This window comes from Henckelia pumila, chromosome 2 (assembly GCF_033568475.1).
Source record: "Henckelia pumila isolate YLH828 chromosome 2, ASM3356847v2, whole genome shotgun sequence".
NCBI classification, from domain to species: Eukaryota; Viridiplantae; Streptophyta; class Magnoliopsida; order Lamiales; family Gesneriaceae; genus Henckelia; species Henckelia pumila.
In genome coordinates, this window is record NC_133121.1 from 72,822,878 (window position 1) to 72,845,310 (window position 22,433).

Genomic DNA, 22,433 nt, shown 5'->3' on the forward strand with positions numbered 1-22,433 from the left:
TAGTTGTCATCTTTCCGTACAATTCATTTGTTTGCCAATTAATATCAACATACGAAAAAGAAAGCAGTTTAGTTGACCAACGTCAACTGAACTCAGCATCGTTGGTGGTCAACTGCTACAGTACATCAGTTTAGGAAGATCACACCCCAACAAACCGATCCTAACAAGTTGTAAGAACTAATGGTGTACAACCATAGCTACGGACTCGTCCATTCAATGAATGATAACTAGTTGGGAAGTCTGAGAGAGGGTAGTTCAGTGAACTCATCAAATGAGCATCAATCTGTATGATTGAACATCTCTATGTCCATATCAATGAAAACGTAGTACACAACATCACATATTCTAGTATCGAGCTCAAATGGTCTTTATCCTTCTTTTGGATGGCACAATTGACTAGGAGCTCATTTTAGAATATACAATAATTTAAGATATATGTGTTTCATGATTGTCATATCATGTACAACCTCATATTTATTTAATATAGTATATTCAAAATCTTTATCTATGCAGCTTGAATACTAGAGGCCTTATATGTGAATGAATTCCTGGTACAGAAGCTACCAAATAACCAACTGTCAAACAAATACAAGAATGACTAATAAAAAATTTGCCCCCTAATATTGGATCCGGTTGCTGACCCTGGAAAAATGAACTTGGCCCCAGAGTCTATCCGCGTAAATCTTCTAATCTTCCTTCTCCTGTGTGTCATGTTTATCGATATTGAAAATTTCATCCTCCTCTTCTTCTGGTATTTCCTCTACCATACAATCATCAGCAGTGGCCGAGACTGCTTCATATAGTGCTCGTTCTTGTTCTCGTTCTCGTTCTCGCTGCTCAGTCCATGCATCCCTCATTGCCCGTGCTGTGGCAGGCATGTCTACAAAAGAGTATTTTGGCGGAGGCACGACAAATGGTAAAATGATATCATCTAAGCTTCCAGCACTTTCTTTCAAGCAACCTACTGAATCTGGCGGAGGAACAATGAAGACAATGCCTAGTTCGTAATTAGAAACGTGGAGTTTTGAACCTAGTACACAACTATTTGTCAACATCCCATTCGATTGTCTGTCGGAGACTGGCCGTCCCCAGGCTGCCGCACTGAAGTTATGTGATCCACAATAAACCCATCCAAAGGAAGATTTGTCATTTGACTCAAAACGTCTTCTTCCCACCTGTTCATACACCATTTATGAACAAAAGAAAAAGTGTTGCAAAGAGCAAGCAAACAGGCGGCATAATTTCTTTATTTTCTCAGATGAGAATGCTCTAGTAATAGTTTACAGCATTCTCCTGTGGTTAATGGCATTTTGTCATACTTTTAACTTTAGAAAACTAATTTCTCATAGTAAGAATAAAAGCTACAATGTAAAATGAATTTGTATAATTGATTGTCTATTTCAGTGGCTCGTATCCAATAATCCAAATTCAGCCTCAACATATCCAATTTCAAATATTTGGTACTTCTAGAAGAGGTACTAACATTCAATAAGCTTGATAATGCTGGACAGAAAATTGTTCCCAAACAAAATGGAAGAAGCAGTGCCCAGCTATATGAAATGCGTGATGTATTAGAAGTCTCCATGTCACACACTATATCACTTGTTACTAGAGGCTGAAAAATAGGTACCTTGACATGCATAGGATACCCAACTCTATCAGCGGGAAAAGGAGTTGCATCATGGAGCATGCCAACTTTTTTCAACCTCTGCCATGTTTTCTGTAAAAGAAGAAGTGGTCTAAGATGTTTGTTTTAAGTTAACGGGCAGCAAGCAAACAAGAAAGGGGGAGTTCCTTAGGTTTCCTCTATCCAAGACATTGCCTACCTCTGAGAAACACAACATCCGCCTTGAAGCCATAATTCCACTCCTATTGTTCTTGACTCTCTCGATAGTGGGGAAAATAACACGGATGGAAGGATTCTTTATCTCTAGACTAGCATTCCAAGAGCCCCACTGGCAGAAGGAAATGCAAACCACTTAATACAAAGAAAAAAACACTGCAACGATTTTCGCTCATTTATCTTACATCTGGATCGGATTCCTCTGAGTCAGAAAATGGCACTGACCGCTTTCCTGCTGCTGCTGAAAATGCGGCCAGAAATTGTGCATTTATGGATCCAACTGACGATGAACCTTCATGATCAAAGCAGTAACAGGAAACAAAACAACACTGAGAATTTTCATCTTATCTAAGGTAATACTCTTTGATATTACACTTACCAAACACTAATTCAGATTCCAAATGTTCAGGCCACTTGCACTGACCCAAAACCTGGTAAAACAAGTAATGAAAAATCAGAATGACAAGAATTTACACCACCAACCCTCATTTGTAGCTCTATTTTGAACGAAATATATCACCACCGTAATTAGTTATGTGCTATATCTTCAATGACACTATTGCAATCCGTTACGAACCACATTTTCAAACAATGCGAACTATTCAAATTAACAAGATAAAGGAGATAATGGATCTATTAGATGGAAACTAATCTGAGAGAAATACACAGCCAATGATTAAATCCTTTTACAAGATGAAGAAACTCCATCTCCTTGCCCTAGCACAAAACTAACCAAAGCAGAAAATAATGCAGACAAACACCCTTATCCTAACCAACACTCTCCTATTTATTTTCTGTCCTCAAATTCCTACTTAACTTTCTGGGCCCAATATATGTGACTCCATCACACAAACAATCTCACCATCTATTACGTAAATCCAGTCACCAAAGTTTTATTAACAGCCTCAGACACACGATAAAGGAAGAATAGTTACTAATAAGTAATGCTTAAAGAGATGAGAGAATTCTCACAACCAATGTTTTTGTTCTTGTACGGGCAATCGGGAAACTCTTAGCAACACATTCTTCATTTTAAAAACAGTCCAAAGATTCTCCAGCAGGGAGGATCACGATAAACATCAGCAGTTCATAAATAGCAAGTTCCACATAATTACAAGATATCTTGAAATCAAATTCTAGGATAATAAGTTTCAGTATTCCAAGTTACAGCTAGATTTAACCTTGAAGTACTAAATAAGATGGACGATAGAAACAATTCCTGGAGATTAACTTAACAATTACAGAGGCTTAACTCCTTAAGGCGCCAGAGGCCTGTACATCTCTGACTCAAAGCAATGAGTGAGCATATTGCAGAAGTATATTCAAGTAGCATATTGTCTGACATATCATTAAAAGAAGGTCCCTGCAAAAGCAAAATCATAGATTGATACATGGCTACCAAAGACCTGCATCTATGTACCTCAATAGAACAATAAATACCTAAAAATTAAAATAATTAAAAGCTCAATTCGGACTTCTAAGCCATACCGCATGCACATAAAGCATCAATTTTACTTTGTTGCCGCTTCCCTCTAAAACAGTTGAAAGGACTTCCTTTGGGTTGATGTGGGCAGAAAAAGCAAAAAGACCATTATCTGATAGTGGAGCAACCCATTTTGCAATGTTCCTTGGTAGAAATCCAAGTTGAACAATATCTAGAGCAACAAGAAAGCAGATCACAACTTTATGTAGTCATACAGCTACTGAAACTAGCAAACAAGGCATGTTCAACTGGAAACCCTGAGATATCGATCTAACTCGGTGTTTCCAATTTGGTCGGTTTATAATGCATGTGCCTGGCGTAAAACCAATCAACTGGCCATTTTTTGTCTGAACAGTGACCAAATTGAGTTCCATAAAACCAGGCTGGCCGATTGACTTTCAAGTAATTTTAGTCTTCTAAAAAATTTTAATTATGCATTTGCAACATTAATTTGAAGTTACTAAAACATAATCTACGATGATGAAAACCCAAAACAAGTTGAGGAAGTTTAACAAGAGAAACTATTTTTCATTATGACCAATGCAGCATTGGCTGTCTCTCAAACTCATGAAAGTGAAAGCAAACGTTGTGGCAACTTGAGTAAGGACAATTTTACCTCCCAGGGAAGAGTCTTCTGGGTTAGGAATAAAAACACTCACAGCATTCCTATCAGCTGGTATATTGGTATCTCTCTTTAAGACAATATCTGCCATTCCATCCTGATTCTCATCACATTTACTGAGAAAAGAAGCCAGTTTTCTCGAACGTGCGCCATCAGAATCAGCTGACGCATGATATATGTAGCTCAAACCAACAACGGATGATTCCACAGAAGTCAATAGTTTTGCACCACCAGACCTTGCTCTGCTATCGTTGCTCTGAAATACAAGAGGCGCTAGACATTTAACTCAACAAGAAGCCAATAATAAATTATAATGATAAATCATCACTTTCACTGTTTTACATTGTCATGGGAAGAGTTAAAAACATAGCATGTTGAGATCACACGCTAACAAAATTATGTCATGTGACTGCTAAAAAAGTTATTTGAAAAACCTCAGGTGAAAAGCTTGCCCGTATACTAAAACATTCATCATAAATAATGTTTGGGTACTTTAAATAAGGCAATGATATCTTAGCCTTAGAAAACTTTTTGCAATGATGATGGAAGCATGAAGTATCCCATGCAAAAAGTCAAAGAATCAAAATCTGTCTGGAGCAAGTCAAATATCTCTTAAACCAAAATCCAAAAAAATCATGTGAACACATCGATCAAGAAACAACTAGAGGTACCTACCACCAAGAGATGTTTTGACCTGGATACTGGAGGCCTTATATGTGAATGAATTCCTGGTACAGAAGCTACCAAATAACCAACTGCTCCTTTAAAATCATATTTGATTAACTCCAAGATCCAATATGCCTGACTAGGAATATCGACCACCAGTGATGCCACAAATCCAGTCAACTGAGCAACAAAATCGCCCTTAAAGTCGATATTTACTTCTCGAATTGATAATTGGGTGAAAAGAGATGTGTGATCAGGAATAATGAGTCGTGGAAAATCCTGCCACCAGACTGTATTGGTTACATCATGCCACTGCAGTATTTCAAATACAGAAAAAATAAGTCTTGTTAAATCAAAGCACCTTAAACAATAAATCTAAAACATTTTCTTCCATGAAACAATAAAAGGCCCAAAAGGATTTTGCACGAGAAAAGGATTGGTTTCTCTGGCTTTACTCAGAAAAAACAACCTAGAATACATTTTCTTTTTGTTTATCATTGTTCCTTCATATTTTGCATTTAAGAACAAATATGATTACATTTATAACACACTCAAGTTGCATGTTTCCTACAAATAACGACACTTTTTTTCCGGAATCATTAAACTTCTTGAAGTCAACTACCACATACAAACAAAACGTCTCTCAACACGAACCTGTTTCGCCACCAAATTTGCAGATGTGATGACAACACGCATGCTATCCTCTCTTTGCAACACAATCAATTTTGGATGATGGCAAGCAATGCCTGAGTTTTTTTGGTCCTTATTAAAAGCTATTTCTTCAGGAAATGGAGGATACCTGATCAAGGAACGGTTAGTTAATCTCATATAGCAGCAACTTCATGTTGATATTCTTATTTCAATTACATTTCATTACAATGATTGTAAATGTCCTGACACATTACTTACACCACAGTTATGTTAGGAAAATCTGAATACGGAACTGAAGTTCTTTCAACGGGATCCAAACTCCAACACTTTTCAGCACTGTGACAAGCAATTGTCACTGGTAGATGAGGAGGAATCTTGCAGCAGGATATAAACCTACATATAACATGCTTCACAATCAAATAATCATGCATCAGGATAAAGCAAAGACAAAAGAAAACTACGTCAAACAAAATGACAGTTTTCCTAGTATTTACCACAATATATCACTGGTAAATGTCGCAATAAAAACTCGAACAAGGTTTTTAATTGGGTGAAAGAGCTCTGGCAATGAAACAACGTCATCCACCTCCTCCTGGTCTTGTCCCTCATACCGAAGCCTGTTTAAATAAAACTTCTTCCCTGGCGGTAGAATACAGCTACCACTATCATTATCCTCCAACACTTCTTTACATTGAGTAATATCGAGCTTTTCAGAAGACAAACTGGTAGATCCATCTCTATTGAAAATGCCATCTTCAAGATGAATGCCACCATAATCAAGTTTCCTTGTAGTGTTAGCATTACCACCATCGAAAACATTTGCGCATTTCAATTCAGAATTTACCTCCGAAACATTTATGATCTTGTCCCTGCTTAAATTGTAGCTTTTTCCAACAGCTCCAGTCTCCCTAGAGTACACTCTTTTCCTATTACCACGTCCAATTTGAAGTTGTCTATCGAAACTATTATTTGGCAACAACCCAAAAAACTTGTAACTACCATCTACAAAAGCACAAGCAATCCTGTTGTTTTGATCAAGAACGGTACATTTTCTAATGAAAGATAATGGGTCATCACTACCCAATATATCTTTACACCAACTTAAAAGTACTCTCGCCTTATCTATTGCTCTGCAGTGTTCCAATCGAAAATTAGCTTGCTCTGAATTTACAGGGCAAGAATTCAATTCAATTGAACTTCTATAATCAACTTCCTCCATAAAAACAATCCTTTCCACCATAAATCCAATTCCATCCCCATGCCAGCACGACCCATCTTCTTTCCCACAAACAAGCCTAACCTCATCCCCAACCTGCAATTCAACAAATTGACTAATCCGAATCCCATTTACAGAAACGCCATTTAGCGAAACCCTAGCCCTGTTACTACGGAAAGAATCACCGTATTCACTAAACTCAGCAATCAGTCCATCGGATAAATAAATCCTGTTCTTCAAAGAATCAAACAATAGTTGGCAGTGTCTTTTGCTAATCCTACTATCAATAATAACAAAATCACAAAACTTATATTTCCGACCTACCGTGTAGGGTTTATAGGGTTCAAGACAAATGGATTCACAAATTTGACCTGTTGATCTAGAAATTAAAGGAAGATCGAAGGTTTTGACACACAAAACTGCTTTCTTGACTGTATTTTTTCTGGGTTTCTTGCGACATATTAGTGGAAGCTCCGATTTGAGGCGTCTCTTGCATATTTTGTTCTGAAAAGAAAAGGAGGAACCTGAAGAACAGCCCATATTACATATATTATCATTATAACTTCAGGAAACATCCGATACTTTTGATTAAGAAACATATGAATTCATGAATGAAAAGAAGCATATCTTTCCCTTAATGAGAAGGAAATAAGAAAATGAAATGGAAGAAGAAAGAAAGAAAGAAAGGAAGCTATCTGGTTACAGACAATGCCAGTTTTCCCTACAACTGGGTATTTATATTTGTGCAAATTGTTAAAAAATCTCAATGCAAACATGTTTTATTCTCCACTCATTTGTCATTTTTTGTACCACATTTTTTGTTAATTCGTATTACATCTTGTATAATTTTATACTACATCTTGTATTGTTTTGTACCATATTTTATTGCTAGAAACCCCAAAATAAAACATGTTTGTATTTGGAGATTTTTGAGCAAATTGCCCTTATATTTTGAGTTGGACAAATGGGGCATTGGTATCAATTGAATTGGTCGGGCCTTCAAATGAAAACGGGACGAGGCCACCACAAGGGTAAACAAATCGACCTATTCGCAAGCTTCTCGAGTCGACTCCAAAAATCTTTGCTCATAAAAAATTATTGAATTTGAACTGAATTTGGCGTGTTGCAGTCCTATAAGAATGAGTTATTATAAAAATTTTTAAACATATTTTTTAAGAAAAAATCGTGATCATTATTTTCAGTAGGGGTGTAAATTCGGGTGGCTTCGGGTCGGGTTGACGAAAGAAATACTAAAAAATTTCTCAACCCGAACCCGAACCAACCCGAAAATGGCCAACCCAAACACGAACCCGGCTAACCCAACTAACACGATCAACCCGAACTAACCCGATTTTATTTTTTATTTTTTTATTTTTTTTAATAAAATAATTAAATAAAAATTCAAAACACACAATAATAATAGTAAAATTTTAATTAATCACATGATAACAAAATCTAAGCTTATATATAATTTAAATTTAAAAGTTTAGTTGTTTAAAATTTAAAGTATACTTGTTACAAAAAATAAAAAAAATTTAAAAAATCAAAATCGTACAAAATAAACATTAAATCACGAAAATCTATTATATCAATATATAACAATTGTTTTTAAATATACAACATATGAAAATGTAGCAAATCTTTCTTAATCTTATATATAAAAAATAAATAATCAAAATTTTTTGGGTCATCTCGGGTCAATTCGGGTTGACCCGAACCCAACCCGAACCCGATTAATTTTTCGGGTTAGCATTCGGGTCAATCGATTCAACCCGAACCCAAAAACCCTCAACTCGAACCTGATATTTTTTGGGTTTGGCGGGTTGGGTTGGGTTGGTTTTTGACACCTCTAATTTTTAGAGGTTGCAAACGCTAATTTTAATACATTCAAACTTTTTTCGAGCTAAAATTGAAACAAAGTTATTTTGTTCAATAGTTCAAGAGCAGATTGCAATCTTAAATATTAATATAATATAATTATATATTAACTCACGGATATAATCAAATATTGGAGCTTTGATTCGAATCGAACTTGAGCAAAATATTAAAATATTCAAATTATGAATTGAACCATTCGAATATAGTTAATTCAAGCGTTAGAATTATTTTCATATTCGACTCGATTCAATACATTTACAAACCTAATGTCAATGGGCTCCACGGAGCCCCAATTAGAATCACAATTGTTTTCAACGAGAAAGTTTGACAAATGACGTTGGTCGAAGATGTTTTTCTAAATTGACATTTTTTTCAAATAATTTAGCTAAATAACCTTGCAATATGCAGGAAATAAGAAAACGTAAAAATATTAAAAAAATTAAGAAAGGTCACGGTGAAGCAAAATTCATTTTGTTAAATATTTCATTTTTAACATACATATAGTAATAAGTAGGTTTTTTTGTGATATGAGTCAACTCTACCTATATTTATTTATTTACAATAAAAATTAATATATTTAGCACAAAAATTAATATTTTTTTATTGATAATCCAAATAGGTGATTCATTTCACGAAATTGATCCGTGAGATCGTCTCACGAGTTTTTGTGTATAATCTATGAGAGACCGTTATTTACTTATTAAGTTATTATTAAGTTATTATTATTATTATTATTATTATTATTATTATTATTATTATTATTATATTTCGATCATAAGTTTGATTAAACTCTTTGTATTTGGGAGAAACAAGCAATTTTTCAAAAGAGGAAAACCATTTTGGATGAATTGAAGCAATCACACAACGACAAACCAGAGAAAATTTTATATAAAATTTGTTTATTATTATTGTAAACTTGTTTGAAAAAGTGCTTAACAAGCTAGATGACTTTGGCCATTTATTTCAACTTCTCTCTCATAAAATAAGCTTTCAAAAATTATTATTTTTTCTTATAAATACTTTAATATTTAGATCAATAAAGTATTTTATTTTCATTTTTACATGGGATTTGACTAAATTTAGTTTTAAGAGTTAATAATATGCTTTTAAGTGTTTATAAACTAGAAGATCTTATTCAAAAATTGAAATTTAAAATGTTTTGTATAATGTTGATATGTTTTGTATGATATAATTTTTTAGTTATAATTATAATTATAAAAAATAACTTAATATTATAAGAAATATATTGCTAATGGGCTTCATTGAGTCCTACTTAGAATCACAATTTTTTTCAAGGAGAAAGTTTGAATAATGATTTTGGCCCAAGATATATTTCTGAATTGTGATATTTCTTTCAAATAATTTTGCAAAATAACCTCGTAATATATACAACTAGTAAACAAAATTAGTGTTATTTACGCTCCAAAAAATGTTAATAGTAGTCCAGTAAAAAAATGCTAATTACATTTCATCTTACTTAATTTATTGCTAGACACAAGATTGCCTTCATAATATCTTACCTTATATGATAAAATATTAATTTACCTCAAATCACTCGAATATAACTTTTTTTTAGTCACCAAATAATTTAATTTTTCAAAATATTTGTCACAATAATTTTTCATATATAAATAAAATAAAAAATTCAAATTTTGTTACTTTCAACTTAAAATATTTACATTTATTACCAAATTTTAGCATTAATATATAAAATCATGGACATTTTTTTTCATGAAATAACAAAATAATTGAGATGTAAAAAATGTAAATACTGTTATAAATTTAATGGAGAAAAAAGAGGAAAAGAATGAAAGACTAGAAAAATATAATAGAGAAAATATGATGGAAATCAATTGTCTCTCTTTCAACTATACATATCTATTTATAGGGTAGAAGGAATATTAGACAAAAAAAATATTACAATCAAATCAATCACCTAAATATCATCTATATATAACACGTACTCCCCCTTAGATGATTGATGGAGAGTACAATATTGCCTCGTTAAAACCTTGTCAGTAAGACTCATTGGCAAAAACCAAAACGAAGGAAAAAGAGTCCAACAATTGATACTCCCCCTGATTTCAATCACCGAAGGTCCTTTAATTGATGCTGTTGGAAAACGTGTTCAGATCAATTAAGAATTGATACTCGGTGCAGCGAAAGTTTAAAATTTTTTATTTTTCGATATGGAACGATTTCATATCATGGGTATCAAAACTTTACGATTAAATTATGCAAGTAAAAATAAAATCACAATTAAACTTTTACCTATTCAAGCAACGGCTTGATTATGGACACCAACAAAATTTAATCTGCTCTTCTTGTATATTCCGGGAACCGATGGCTTCACGATCAATCTCCGGAATAAGATCCACGAACAGAAAACAGAAACCCTCTGATTGATTGCACTAGAAATCAATCAGATGTTTATCGAAGAGAATAAACAGATTTGATCTGTTAATTCGGAATGTAATTTTTTACAAAAATCACAGACCGAATTTTCTCAAAAGGAACAGAGGAATTTTCGAAAATTGCAAGATGGAATTCTTATGATTTTCGAACACTACTCATATATTTATAGATAATTTCTAGACTAGATTAAGTTATGATTATATTAGGACTCTAACTCCTTAGGGCCCATAATCCATAACTTAAGCCCAACAAGCCAAGCCTGTTATTATAGAAATTAATATAAAATTCATCATGACTCCGATTGATAAACCGATTTCACCAATATGCACAGAAACCATTTCTGCACCTTTTAAAGTCAAGATAATTTTTCTGAATCCGAATTCAGTGATTTCCAAAAATGCCCATCCCTATGTCATTTTAGGAAATTCCACTCCCTTTTAGTTAAGAAGTCCAACTTCTCTTTCATTAAATTTAACTCTTTAAATTTACCTATCTCAACGGGGTTTAGTAATCCATTACTTGTGTGACCCTCAATGGTTCAGGGATACAGCTAGCCGTGGGCTCACAACTCCTTGTGACTCGGAACAACAATTTCCGACTTGCCCAACGAATCATGGTAAGAGCGTCTAGCAACATCGCCCCATGATTCCCTAGGTATCACTGATAGTGCCTGCAAGAACCAGTAGATTTTAGTTAGCATACAGTACGGTCCCTTCATCCATATATCTTGATCGAATCAACAACCATTGGTGCATCGAGAGTCGTTCGAGATTCGATAACTATGCATTTACATCTTGAAGATCAAATAGTGACATCGCATGTGTTACTAGGAAAACCGAGTAATCTAAAACACATCATGTACTCTGGCCAGAGATTCGTCACACTAATATCTCCTCAGATCGCATAGGATATCCACACTCGCAAGTATGTGGTGAATCCTTGACAACAAAGCATCGAATCCTATATGTGTCGTAACTGTACTCAATCCCGACACCTGATGACCCCAATAGAGTCGGTAAACGAGTCAATGTACAGTACTAGCATATAGAGTCTCAATGATGTTTCAAGTAGAAAGGACTAATGGTGTGAAAGAGTGGGTGCCCGGTTAGCCAACTTGTGGTTAAGGGTTTTTTGTGACTCTATGTATAAACAATCTTTGTTTAATATAATTTACATTCATTAATGGCATTATCTTTGTCTTTCTTCATATTGTTATATTGTGATATACTATTGTTGTTTTGATAAAGATCTTGAATATACTATAGTGTAAGTAAGATGAGATAGTGAATAAAGAGAGATCACTATTATGAAACACATCTTATAGTCACTGTATATTCTAAACAGTTCCTAGTCAATTGAGCCGTCCGCTAATAAGGATAAGGATCGCTCGAGATTGAGACTAGCATTTGTGATGCCAAGTACCATGTTTCATTGGTAATGGACATGGAGATGTTCAAAGCATGCAAATGGATATTCATATGATGAATGATCGAACTACCCTATTCGGACTTTCCAAGTGGTTATCACTTATCGAGTGGATAAAGTCCGCGGTTTTGGTTGTACACCATTAGTCCTTATTACTTGAAACATCATTGAGACTCTATATGCTAGTACTGTACTTTGACTCGTTTACCGACTCTATTGGGGTCATCAGGTGTCGGGATTGGGTACAGTTACGACACATATAGGAGTCGATGCTTTGTTGTGAAGGATTCATCACATACTTGCGAGTGTGGATATCCTATGCGATCTGAGGAGATATTAGTGTGACGAATCTCTGGCCAGAGTACATGATGTGTTTTAGGTTACTCGGTTTTCCTAGTAACACATGCGATGTCACTATTTGATCTCCAAGATGTAATGCATAGTTATCGAATCTCGAACGACTCTCGATACACCAATGGTTGTTGATTCGATCAGGATATTTGGATGAAGGGACTGTACTGTACGCTAACCAAAATCTACTGGTTCTTGCAGGCACTATCAGTAATACCTAGGGAATCATGGGGCGATGTTGCTAGACGCTCTTACCATGATTCGATGGGTAAGTCGGAAATTGTTGTTCCGAGTCACAAAGAGTTGTGAGCCCACGGCTAGCTGTATTCCTGAACCATTGAGGGTTACACAAGTAATGGATTACTAAAACCCCGTAGAGATAGTTAAATTTAAAGAGTTAAATTTAATGAAAGAGAAGTTGGACTTCTTAACTAAAGGGAGTGGGATTTCCTAAAATGACATAGGGATGGGCATTTTTGGAAATCACTGAATTCGGATTCAGAAAAATTATCTTGACTTTAAAAGATGCAGAAATGATTTTTGTGTACATTGGTAAAATCAGTTTATCAATCGGAGTCACGATGAATTTTATATTAATTTCTAGAACAACGGGCTTGGCTTGTGATTTTTGTGAAAAATTACAATTCGAATTAACAGATCATATCTGTTTATTCTCTACGTAAAACTTCTGATTGATTTCTAGTGCAGTCAATCAGATGGTTTCTGTTTTTCATTCGTGGACCTAATTCCGAAGTTAGATCGTGACTGTCATCGGTTCCCGGGATTTACAAGAAGAGCATATTAAATTCTGTTGGAGTCCACAATCAAGCCTTTGCTTGACGAGGTAAAAATGTAATTGTGATTTTATTTTTACTTGAACAAATTTAATCGTAAAAGTTTTGATACCCATATATGGAATCGTTCCATATAATAAAAATAAAATTTTAAACTTCCGCTGCACCGGGTATCAATTCTTAATTGATCTGAACACAGTTTTCCAACAGTGGTATCAGAGCCAGGTTGCTCAGATCAAACGATTAAATTAATCGATTGTACAAAATTTTTAATCATCGGTTTTTGAAACAAAACGAAAATTTTAAAATTGAATTTTAATGGGCAAATCGGGCAGCGATTGTCGCTGCCCGGGGCAGCAAGCGTCGCTGCCCAAGGCAGCGACGGGCTGCCCTGCCCGGGATTGTCCCGGGCAGCCCGGAAAAATTATTTTTAATTTTTAATTAAAATTTTAATTTTTTTTTGAAATTCTAGTTTTTGATCCGATCGAAAATTGTTTTTGATTGGTTTACGAGGCATCGGATCGAATTGTTCGAGTCCAAAAATTTTAAAAATTGATTTTTGGATCAATTTGAATTTTTGGAAAATTTATAAATTTTATCCGTTAAATTAAATTTTATAAAATTAATTATTTTGGTACAATTGATGATAAGATATGATCTTATGGATGGATAAGATAAAATATGATTTTATTTTTAAATTATGATGTCTTTGCATGTTTATCCAATTATTTAATTATTAAATTAATTATTGGATAAATGATGATCGATTGCCATGACCAATGTTTTAGGTGTATGTTAGATAATTTACATTTGTCTTATTGTTGTTGGATTTTATTAATGGGCTTGGTTTATAGCCCAATATGATTATCATATGTAATAAAAGTGGGTCTGGTTTATGGCCCGTTCCCACCCCTAAAAATGTATCTCATATTTGTCATCGAAATTTATTGTAAATTTATTAGACTTAGTGGGAGACAAAGATTTGAAGAAATGGTGGGCCCAACAGACAATGAAGACCGAAGAAATGTAAATTGGAAGCTCAATGTAATAGGATTGCATTGCATACTTGCATATCACCGAGGATTGGACTTAGACTCGTGATTGGCAACCACGAGTCGATTAGTTAATGGGATCGATCATCCTTAAATAATATATGATATTATTGATGTATGCATGTTTAGACTAAATTGTATGTATCCCGCAAGCATACATAAATTGAATGATGAGACAAATTTTCAAAATTAAAATCCCTCATTTTAAATATGATTTAAAATTGATATCAAGATTAATAAAAAGGGAATTTAAATATTGTTTAAATGTTCCTACCTTCCATCAACGATCAATGTATGAGATGCTACCCGTGGATACGGTCCGGCTCATATTATTGGGGGGGCCCGTTCGTCGAAAAGCTGTACATTGGATCGACACATGTTGTAAGTTGGGTGAAACTCCCATGGGATTGACTCATATTATTGGGGGATCCACATGGCGACCGTCCATCACAACTTAATATTGATGGGTTATCTTGACATGTCACAATAAACGACGTCATATTATTGGGCCCTTATTGGACATGAGGTAAAAACATGGGGGTTACTTTTGAAGTAATTGGGTTCTACCTTTTGAAAATTATGGTTGGCTGATATTATTCGGGACTATGATTTGTCAATTGGACTCCATGTTCCCACTAAGGAAAGGTTTCCCGTTTTCACTAGAGGGTAGTGAAATCGTTAAAATAGTGGGAGTGTAATTCATAAAATTAAAATTCGCCATATTTTATGTCTTAGTAAATTAATTAAACAAATCACTGATTATTGTCTGTTTCCTTTTCAGTATTTCATTACGATGAATTCGCGAAATCGACTATACTCAATTCTCGAACAAAACAAATTGAATGGCGCAAACTATACAGAATGGTTTCGTAAATTAAAAATTGTTCTAAACTCGGAGAAAATTTTCTACGTGTTAGAAAAGAATCCTCCAAAGGAAGCACCAACTAATATAAGTCCGGAAGAATTGGCAAAACTTGATCAATGGTGGGACCATGATATCAAGGCTAAATGCTATATGCAAGCTTCAATGTTTGATGAACTCCAGAGGCGGTTTGAGGATGCCGTGAATGCTGCTGACATACACGTGCACCTCAAGGAACTTTTTGGAGCTCAGTCAAGGTCGGAAAGGTATGCCACCATAAAAAAACTCATGACATGCCGCATGCGAGATGGGACTTCGGTCCGTGAGCATGGGGTACACATGATTGGGCTCATTGAAAAGTTGGTAACACTCGATTTGACATTGGAGCATGAGCTAAATGCGGACTTATTACTTCTTTCAGTTCCTTTGTCGTTTGACGGTTTTGTGGTGAACTTCAATATGAACAAGATAGAGGCCACCCTTGAAGAGATGGTCAATATGCTTGTGTCTTATGAGGCCACATTAAAGAAGGATAAACCGGTACTCTTGGTTGGCTCCTCTTCTTACTCTAAGAAGGGGCCAAGTGGAAAGGGTAAGAAACGTTCTGCCCCGCCCAAGAAGATTGTACCAAATAAAAAGGGAAAGGCCAAGGTTTCAAATGTGAATAAAAATGATAACGTTTGCCACTACTGCAAGAAACCCGGTCATTGGAAACATAACTGCAAGGAATACCTCGAACAGTTGCGAACTGCAAAGGGTATGTTCTACATTGAAATAAATGTTTCGCTTAATACTTTTTCTTGGGTATTGGATACCGGATGTGGATCTCACATTTGCAATGATTTGCAAGTGATGACAAGAAGTCGTAAGCTAAGGATGGGTGAGACCCAGCTAAGGCTCGGGAATGGTTCTAGAGTCGAAGCCAAAGCTATAGTAGACATTTATTTAGTTTTGCAAAACAATTTTAAGTTATTTTTGAGAGATATTTTATATGTTCCGGATTTGGTCAAAAACATTATATCTATTTCTATGCTAGATAGAGATGATTTTTCTTGCAATTTTGTGAATGTGAATTGCAACATTTACAAGAATAAATGTTTGATTGGAAATGGACAACTTGAAAACGATCTATATAGCTTAAAATTAAAAGACGTTCCAATTAATTATGTTGATAAACCGGTAACAACAATTAAAAGGAAAAACGATAGTCGAAACCCGGCAAACCTTTGGCATGCTAGGCTAGGTCATATTTCCTCAAGGAGGATGAACAAGATAGTGGGAGAGTGCATGTTTGATATGTCTGATATTAACTCTCTACCTACTTGTGAGTCCTGCCTAAAGGGAAAAATGACTAAATCTCCTTTCAAAGGGAAACCTGAGCGTAGTCAAAATCTGTTGGATTTTATCCATACAGATGTTTGCGGTCCATTTAGAATTGGTACTAAATGTAGCAACACCTACTTCATTATCTTTACTGATGATCATTCTAGGTATGGGTATTTATATTTAATGAAATATAAGTCTGAAGCATTTGAAAGGTTCAAAGAATTCAAGGCTGAAGTAGAAAACAAACTAGGTAAAAGTATTAAGGCACTTCGATCGGATCGAGGTGGAGAATACTTAAGTACCGAGTTTTTGGACTATCTAAAAGAGAATGAGATTCTCTCTCAGTGGACTCCTCCTATGACACCTCAGCTGAATGGTGTTTCGGAGCGTCGCAATCGAACTTTGTTGGACATGGTTCGATCCATGATGAGCTTCACTGAGCTTCCACCTTTCTTTTGGGGCTACGCGCTTGAAACGGCGGTATTGTTGTTAAACAACGTCCACACTAAAGCAGTAGATAAAACACCATACGAGTTATGGAATGGCAAAGCTCCTAAGTATTCGTCCTTGAGGATTTGGGGATGTTCTGCTTACGTGAAGCAGACAATGGGAGATAAGTTGGATAGTCGATCCACCTTATGTTATTTTGTAGGGTATCCGAAGAATTCAATCGGATATTATTTCTATCATCCTGCTGAAACAAAAGTGTTTGTTTCAAGGAATGCCACCTTCTTGGAGAAGGAGTTCTTATTGGATAAGAAAGGCAAGATGATGGAACTAAAAGAAATTCGAGAAGAACCCGAGATACAAAATAGCGATCCTACACCTCAAGAATCATCACAAGACACGCCTATTACTAGGAGATCCGAGAGGACTTCTAGGCCTCTTATTAGATATGGTATTCTTCTTGAAGGGGATCAAAGTGAACCCGACATTGGATGTGATCCAAAAAACTTCAAGGAAGCAATTTCTGATGCGGATTCGAATTTATGGCTTGAAGCTATGCAATCGGAAATAGACTCGATGCATTCTAACCAAGTTTGGTCTTTAGTAGATCCTCCCGATGGAATTGTTCCAATTGGGTGAAAATAGATCTACAAGAGAAAGCTTGGGCCTGATGGAAAGGTATTGACCTACAAGGCACGATTGGTGGCAAAAGGTTATACTCAAATAAAAGGAGTTGACTATGATGAAACCTTTTCACCAGTCGCAATGTTCAAGTCCATAAGAATCCTTATTGCCATAGCAGCATGGTATGACTATGAGATATGACAAATGGATGTAAAGACTGCATTTCTTAATGGAAACATTAAGGAAGAGATCTATATGATGCAGCCTGAGGGATACACATCCATGGGAAGCGAGCATAAGGTATGCAAGCTTCAGAGATCAATCTATGGTCTCAAACAAGCATCAAGAAGTTGGAATCAGAAATTTGATGAAACGATAAAGAATTTTGGTTTTATCAAGAATCCGGAGGAACCATGCGTGTACAAGAAAGTAGTTAAGAATGTGGTAACATTCTTAGTACTTTATGTTGATGACATCCTACTCATGGAGAATGATGTAGGGATGTTGCAGTCAACAAAGATATGGTTATCAGGTAGATTCTCGATGAAGGATTTAGGTGAGACATCCTATATTCTAGGAATTCAGATCTATAGAGATAGATCTAAATGAATGATAGGACTCACTCAATCAACCTACATCGAAACCATATTGAAAAGGTTTTCAATGGATGGGTCCAAGAGAGGACATCTACCTATGTGTCATGGAGTTTCTCTATCCAAGTCTATGTGTCCCAAGACTGACGAAGAGATAGAGAAGATGACACACGTGCCATATGCGTCAGCCATAGGTAGTATCATGTATGGGATGATATCAACCAGACCAGATGTGGCCTATGCTCTGAGCGTCACGAGCAGATACCAAGCCAATCCTGGTCAAATGCATTGGAAAGCCGTGAAGGATATTCTTAAGTACTTGCGAAGGACTAAGAATTTATTCATGGTTTATGGAGGGAGAGAATTGAAGTTGGAAGGCTATACCGACTCTAGCTTTCAATGTGACGTGGATGACTCGAAATCAACCTCTGGATTTGTATTCGTGCTCAATGGCGGTGCTTTCTCTTGGAAGAGTTCCAAAAAGGACACCACAGCGGATTCCACCACTGAGGCAGAATACATTGCAGCATCAGCTGCTGCTAAAGAGGCGGTTTGGATAAGGAAATTCATCCAAGAGTTGGGTGTAATTCCTGAAGCTGTTGGTCCAGTCCCGGTGTACTGTGACAACACGGGTGCCGTTGCTCAGGCAAAGGAACCAAGGTCTCATCAGAAGTCCAAACACGTACTGAGGAAATACCACATCATCCGGGAGATTGTGGAAAGAGGAGACATCACTGTCGAGATAGTGGCCTCTACAGACAATATCGCTGATCCACTTACTAAGCCCTTGCCAGGACCATTGTTTGACAAACATCGCGAAACAATGGGATTGCGTAGTGTGACTAGTTGGCTTTAGGGCAAGTGGGAGATTGAAAGAGTGGGTGCCCGGTTAGCCAACTTGTGGTTAAGGGTTTTTTGTGACTCTATGTATAAACAATCTTTGTTTAATATAATTTACATTCATTAATGGCATTATCTTTGTCTTTCTTCATATTGTTATATTGTGATATACTATTGTTGTTTTGATAAAGACCTTGAATATACTATAGTGTAAGTAAGATGAGATAGTGAATAAAGAGATATCACTATTATGAAACACATCTTATAGTCACTGTATATTCTAAATAGTTCCTAGTCAATTGAGCCGTCCGCTAATAAGGATAAGGATCGCTCGAGATTGAGACTAGCATTTGTGATGCCAAGTACCATGTTTCATTGGTAATGGACATGGATATGTTCAAAGCATGCAAATGGATATTCATATGATGAATGATCGAACTACCCTATTCGAACTTTCCAAGTGGTTATCACTTATCGAGTGGATAAAGTCCGCGGTTTTGGTTGTACACCATTAGTCCTTATTACTTGAAACATCATTTAGACTCTATATGCTAGTACTGTACTTTGACTCGTTTACCGACTCTATTGGGGTCATCAGGTGTCGGGATTGGGTACAGTTACGACACATATAGGAGTCGATACTTTGTTTTTAAGGATTCACCACATACTTGCGAGTGTGGATATCCTATGCGATCTGAGGAGATATTAGTGTGATGAATCTCTGGCCAGAGTACATGATGTGTTTTAGGTTACTCGATTTTCCTAGTAACACATGCGATGTCACTATTTGATCTCCAAGATGTAATGCATAGTTATCGAATCTCAAACGACTCTCGATGCACCAATGGTTGTTGATTCGATCGGGATATTTGGATGAAGGGACTGTACTATACGCTAACCAAAATCTACTGGTTCTTGCAGGCACTATCAGTAATACCTAGGGACTCATGGGGCGATGTTGCTAGGCGCTCTTACCATGATTCGATGGGTAAGTCGGAAATTGTTGTTCCGAGTCACAAGGAGTTATGAGCCCACGGCTAGCTGTATTCCTGAACCATTGAGTGTTACACAAGTAATGGATTACTAAAACCCCGTAGAGATAGTTAAATTTAAAGAGTTAAATTTAATGAAAGAGAAGTTGGACTTCTTAACTAAAGGGAGTGAGATTTCCTAAAATGACATAGGGATGGACATTTTTGGAAATCACTGAATTCGGATTCAGAAAAATTATCTTGACTTTAAAAGATGCAGAAATGATTTCTGTGCACATTGGTAAAATCAGTTTATCAATCGGAGTCACGATGAATTTTATATTAATTTCTAGAACAACGGGCTTGGCTTGTTAGGCTTAAGTTATGGATTGTGGGCCCTAAGGAGTTAGAGTCCTAATGCAATTATAACTTAATCTAGTCTAGAAATTATCTATAAATAGGATGCAGTGTTCAAAATTCTCAAGAGAATTCAGTCTAGAAATTTCGAACACTACATATAATTTTCAAGAGGATTTTCGAAAATTCCTCTGTTCCTTTTGGAGAAAATTCGACTTGTGATTTTTGTGAAAAATTACAATTCGAATTAACAGATCATATCTGTTTATTCTCTACGTAAAACTTCTGATTGATTTCTAGTGCAGTCAATCAGAGGGTTTCTGTTTTTCATTCGTGGACTTAATTCCGGAGTTAGATCGTGACTGTCATCGGTTCCTGGGATTTACAAGAAGAGCAGATTAAATTCTGTTGGAGTCCACAATCAAGCCTTTGCTTGACGAGGTAAAAATTTAATTGTGATTTTATTTTTACTTGAACAAATTTAATCGTAAAAGTTTTGATACCCATATATGAAATCGTTCCATATAATAAAAATAAAATTTTAAATTTCCGCTGCACCGGGTATCAATTCTTAATTGATCTGAACACAGTTTTCCAACATGGTGTACAACCAAAAACCGCAGACTTTATCCACTCGATAAGTGATAACCACTTGGAAAGTTCGAATAGGGTAGTTCGATCATTCATCATATGAATATCCATTTTCATGCTTTGAAAATCTCCATATCCATTACCAATGAAACGTGGTACTTGGTATCACAAATGCTAGTCTCAATCTCGAGCGATCCTTATCCTTATTAGCGGATGACTCAATTGACTAGGAACTGTTTAGAATATACAGTGATTATAAGATGTGTTTCATAATAGTGATCTCCCTTTATTCACTATCTCATCTTACTTACACTATAGTATATTCAAGGTCTTTATCAAAACATCAATAGTATATCACAATATAACAATATGAAAAAAGACAAAGAAAATGCCATTAATGAATGTAAATTATATTAAACAAAGATTGTTTATACATAGAGTCACAAAAGCCCTTAGCCACAAGTTGGCTAACCGGACACCCATTCTTTCAATCTCCCACTTGCCCTAAAGCCAACTAGTCACACTACGCAATCCCATTGCTTCGTGATGTTTGTCAAACAATGGTCCTGGCAAGGGCTTAGTAAGTGGATCAACGATATTGTCTGTAGAGGCCACTATCTCGACAGTGATGTCTCCTCTTTCCACAATCTCCCGGATGATGTGGTATTTTCTCAGTACATGTTTGGATCTTTGATGAGACCTTGGTTCCTTTGCCTGAGCAACGACACCAGTGTTGTCGCAGTACACCAGAACTATACCAACAGCTTCAGGAATTACGCCCAACTCTTGGACGAAATTCCTCATCCAAACGGCCTCTTTAGCAGCAGTTGATGCTGCAATGTATTCTGCCTCAGTGGTAGAATCCGCTGTGGTATCTTGCTTGGAACTCTTCCAAGAGACAGCACCGCCATTGAGCATGAATACAAATCCAGAGGTTGACTTCGAGTCATCCACGTCGCTTTGGAAGCTAGAGTCGGTATAGCCTTCCAATTTCAATTCTCTTCCTCCATAAACCATGAATATATTCTTAGTCCATCTCAAGTACTTAAGAATATCCTTCACGGCTTTCCAATGCATTTGACTGGGGTTGGCCTGATATCAGCTCGTGACACTAAGAGCAAAGGCTACATCCGGTCTGGTAGATATCATCCCATACATAATACTACCTATAGCTGACGCATATGGTATGTGTGTCGTTTTCTCTATCTCTTCGTCAGTCTTGGGACACATAAACTTGGATAGAGAAACTCCATGACACATAGGTAGATGTTCTCTCTTGGACTCATCCATAGAAAACCTTTTCAATATAGTGTCGATGTAGGTTGCTTGAGTGAGTCCTATGATTCTCTTAGATCTATCTCTATAGATCTGTATCCCTAGAATATAGGATGCTTCACCCAAATCCTTCATCGAGAATCTACCTGAT

At 35.9% G+C, this 22,433-nt stretch overlaps 1 protein-coding gene across 1 annotated transcript; it reads right to left on the bottom strand.

The window, feature by feature from the left end:
- Positions 1-459: 459 nt before the first annotated feature.
- Positions 460-7,168, bottom strand: LOC140880759 (uncharacterized). The gene is made up of 12 exons (XM_073285498.1): positions 5,760-7,168; positions 5,524-5,658; positions 5,269-5,413; positions 4,624-4,926; positions 3,943-4,204; positions 3,332-3,498; positions 3,096-3,206; positions 2,223-2,274; positions 2,029-2,135; positions 1,827-1,955; positions 1,631-1,720; positions 460-1,175 (listed from the first exon to the last, which is right to left on the bottom strand). The coding sequence occupies exons 1-12, from the start codon at positions 7,019-7,021 to the stop codon at positions 687-689; spliced, it is 3,252 nt and encodes a 1,083-aa protein (XP_073141599.1). The 5' UTR covers positions 7,022-7,168; the 3' UTR covers positions 460-686.
- Positions 7,169-22,433: the final 15,265 nt, after the last annotated feature.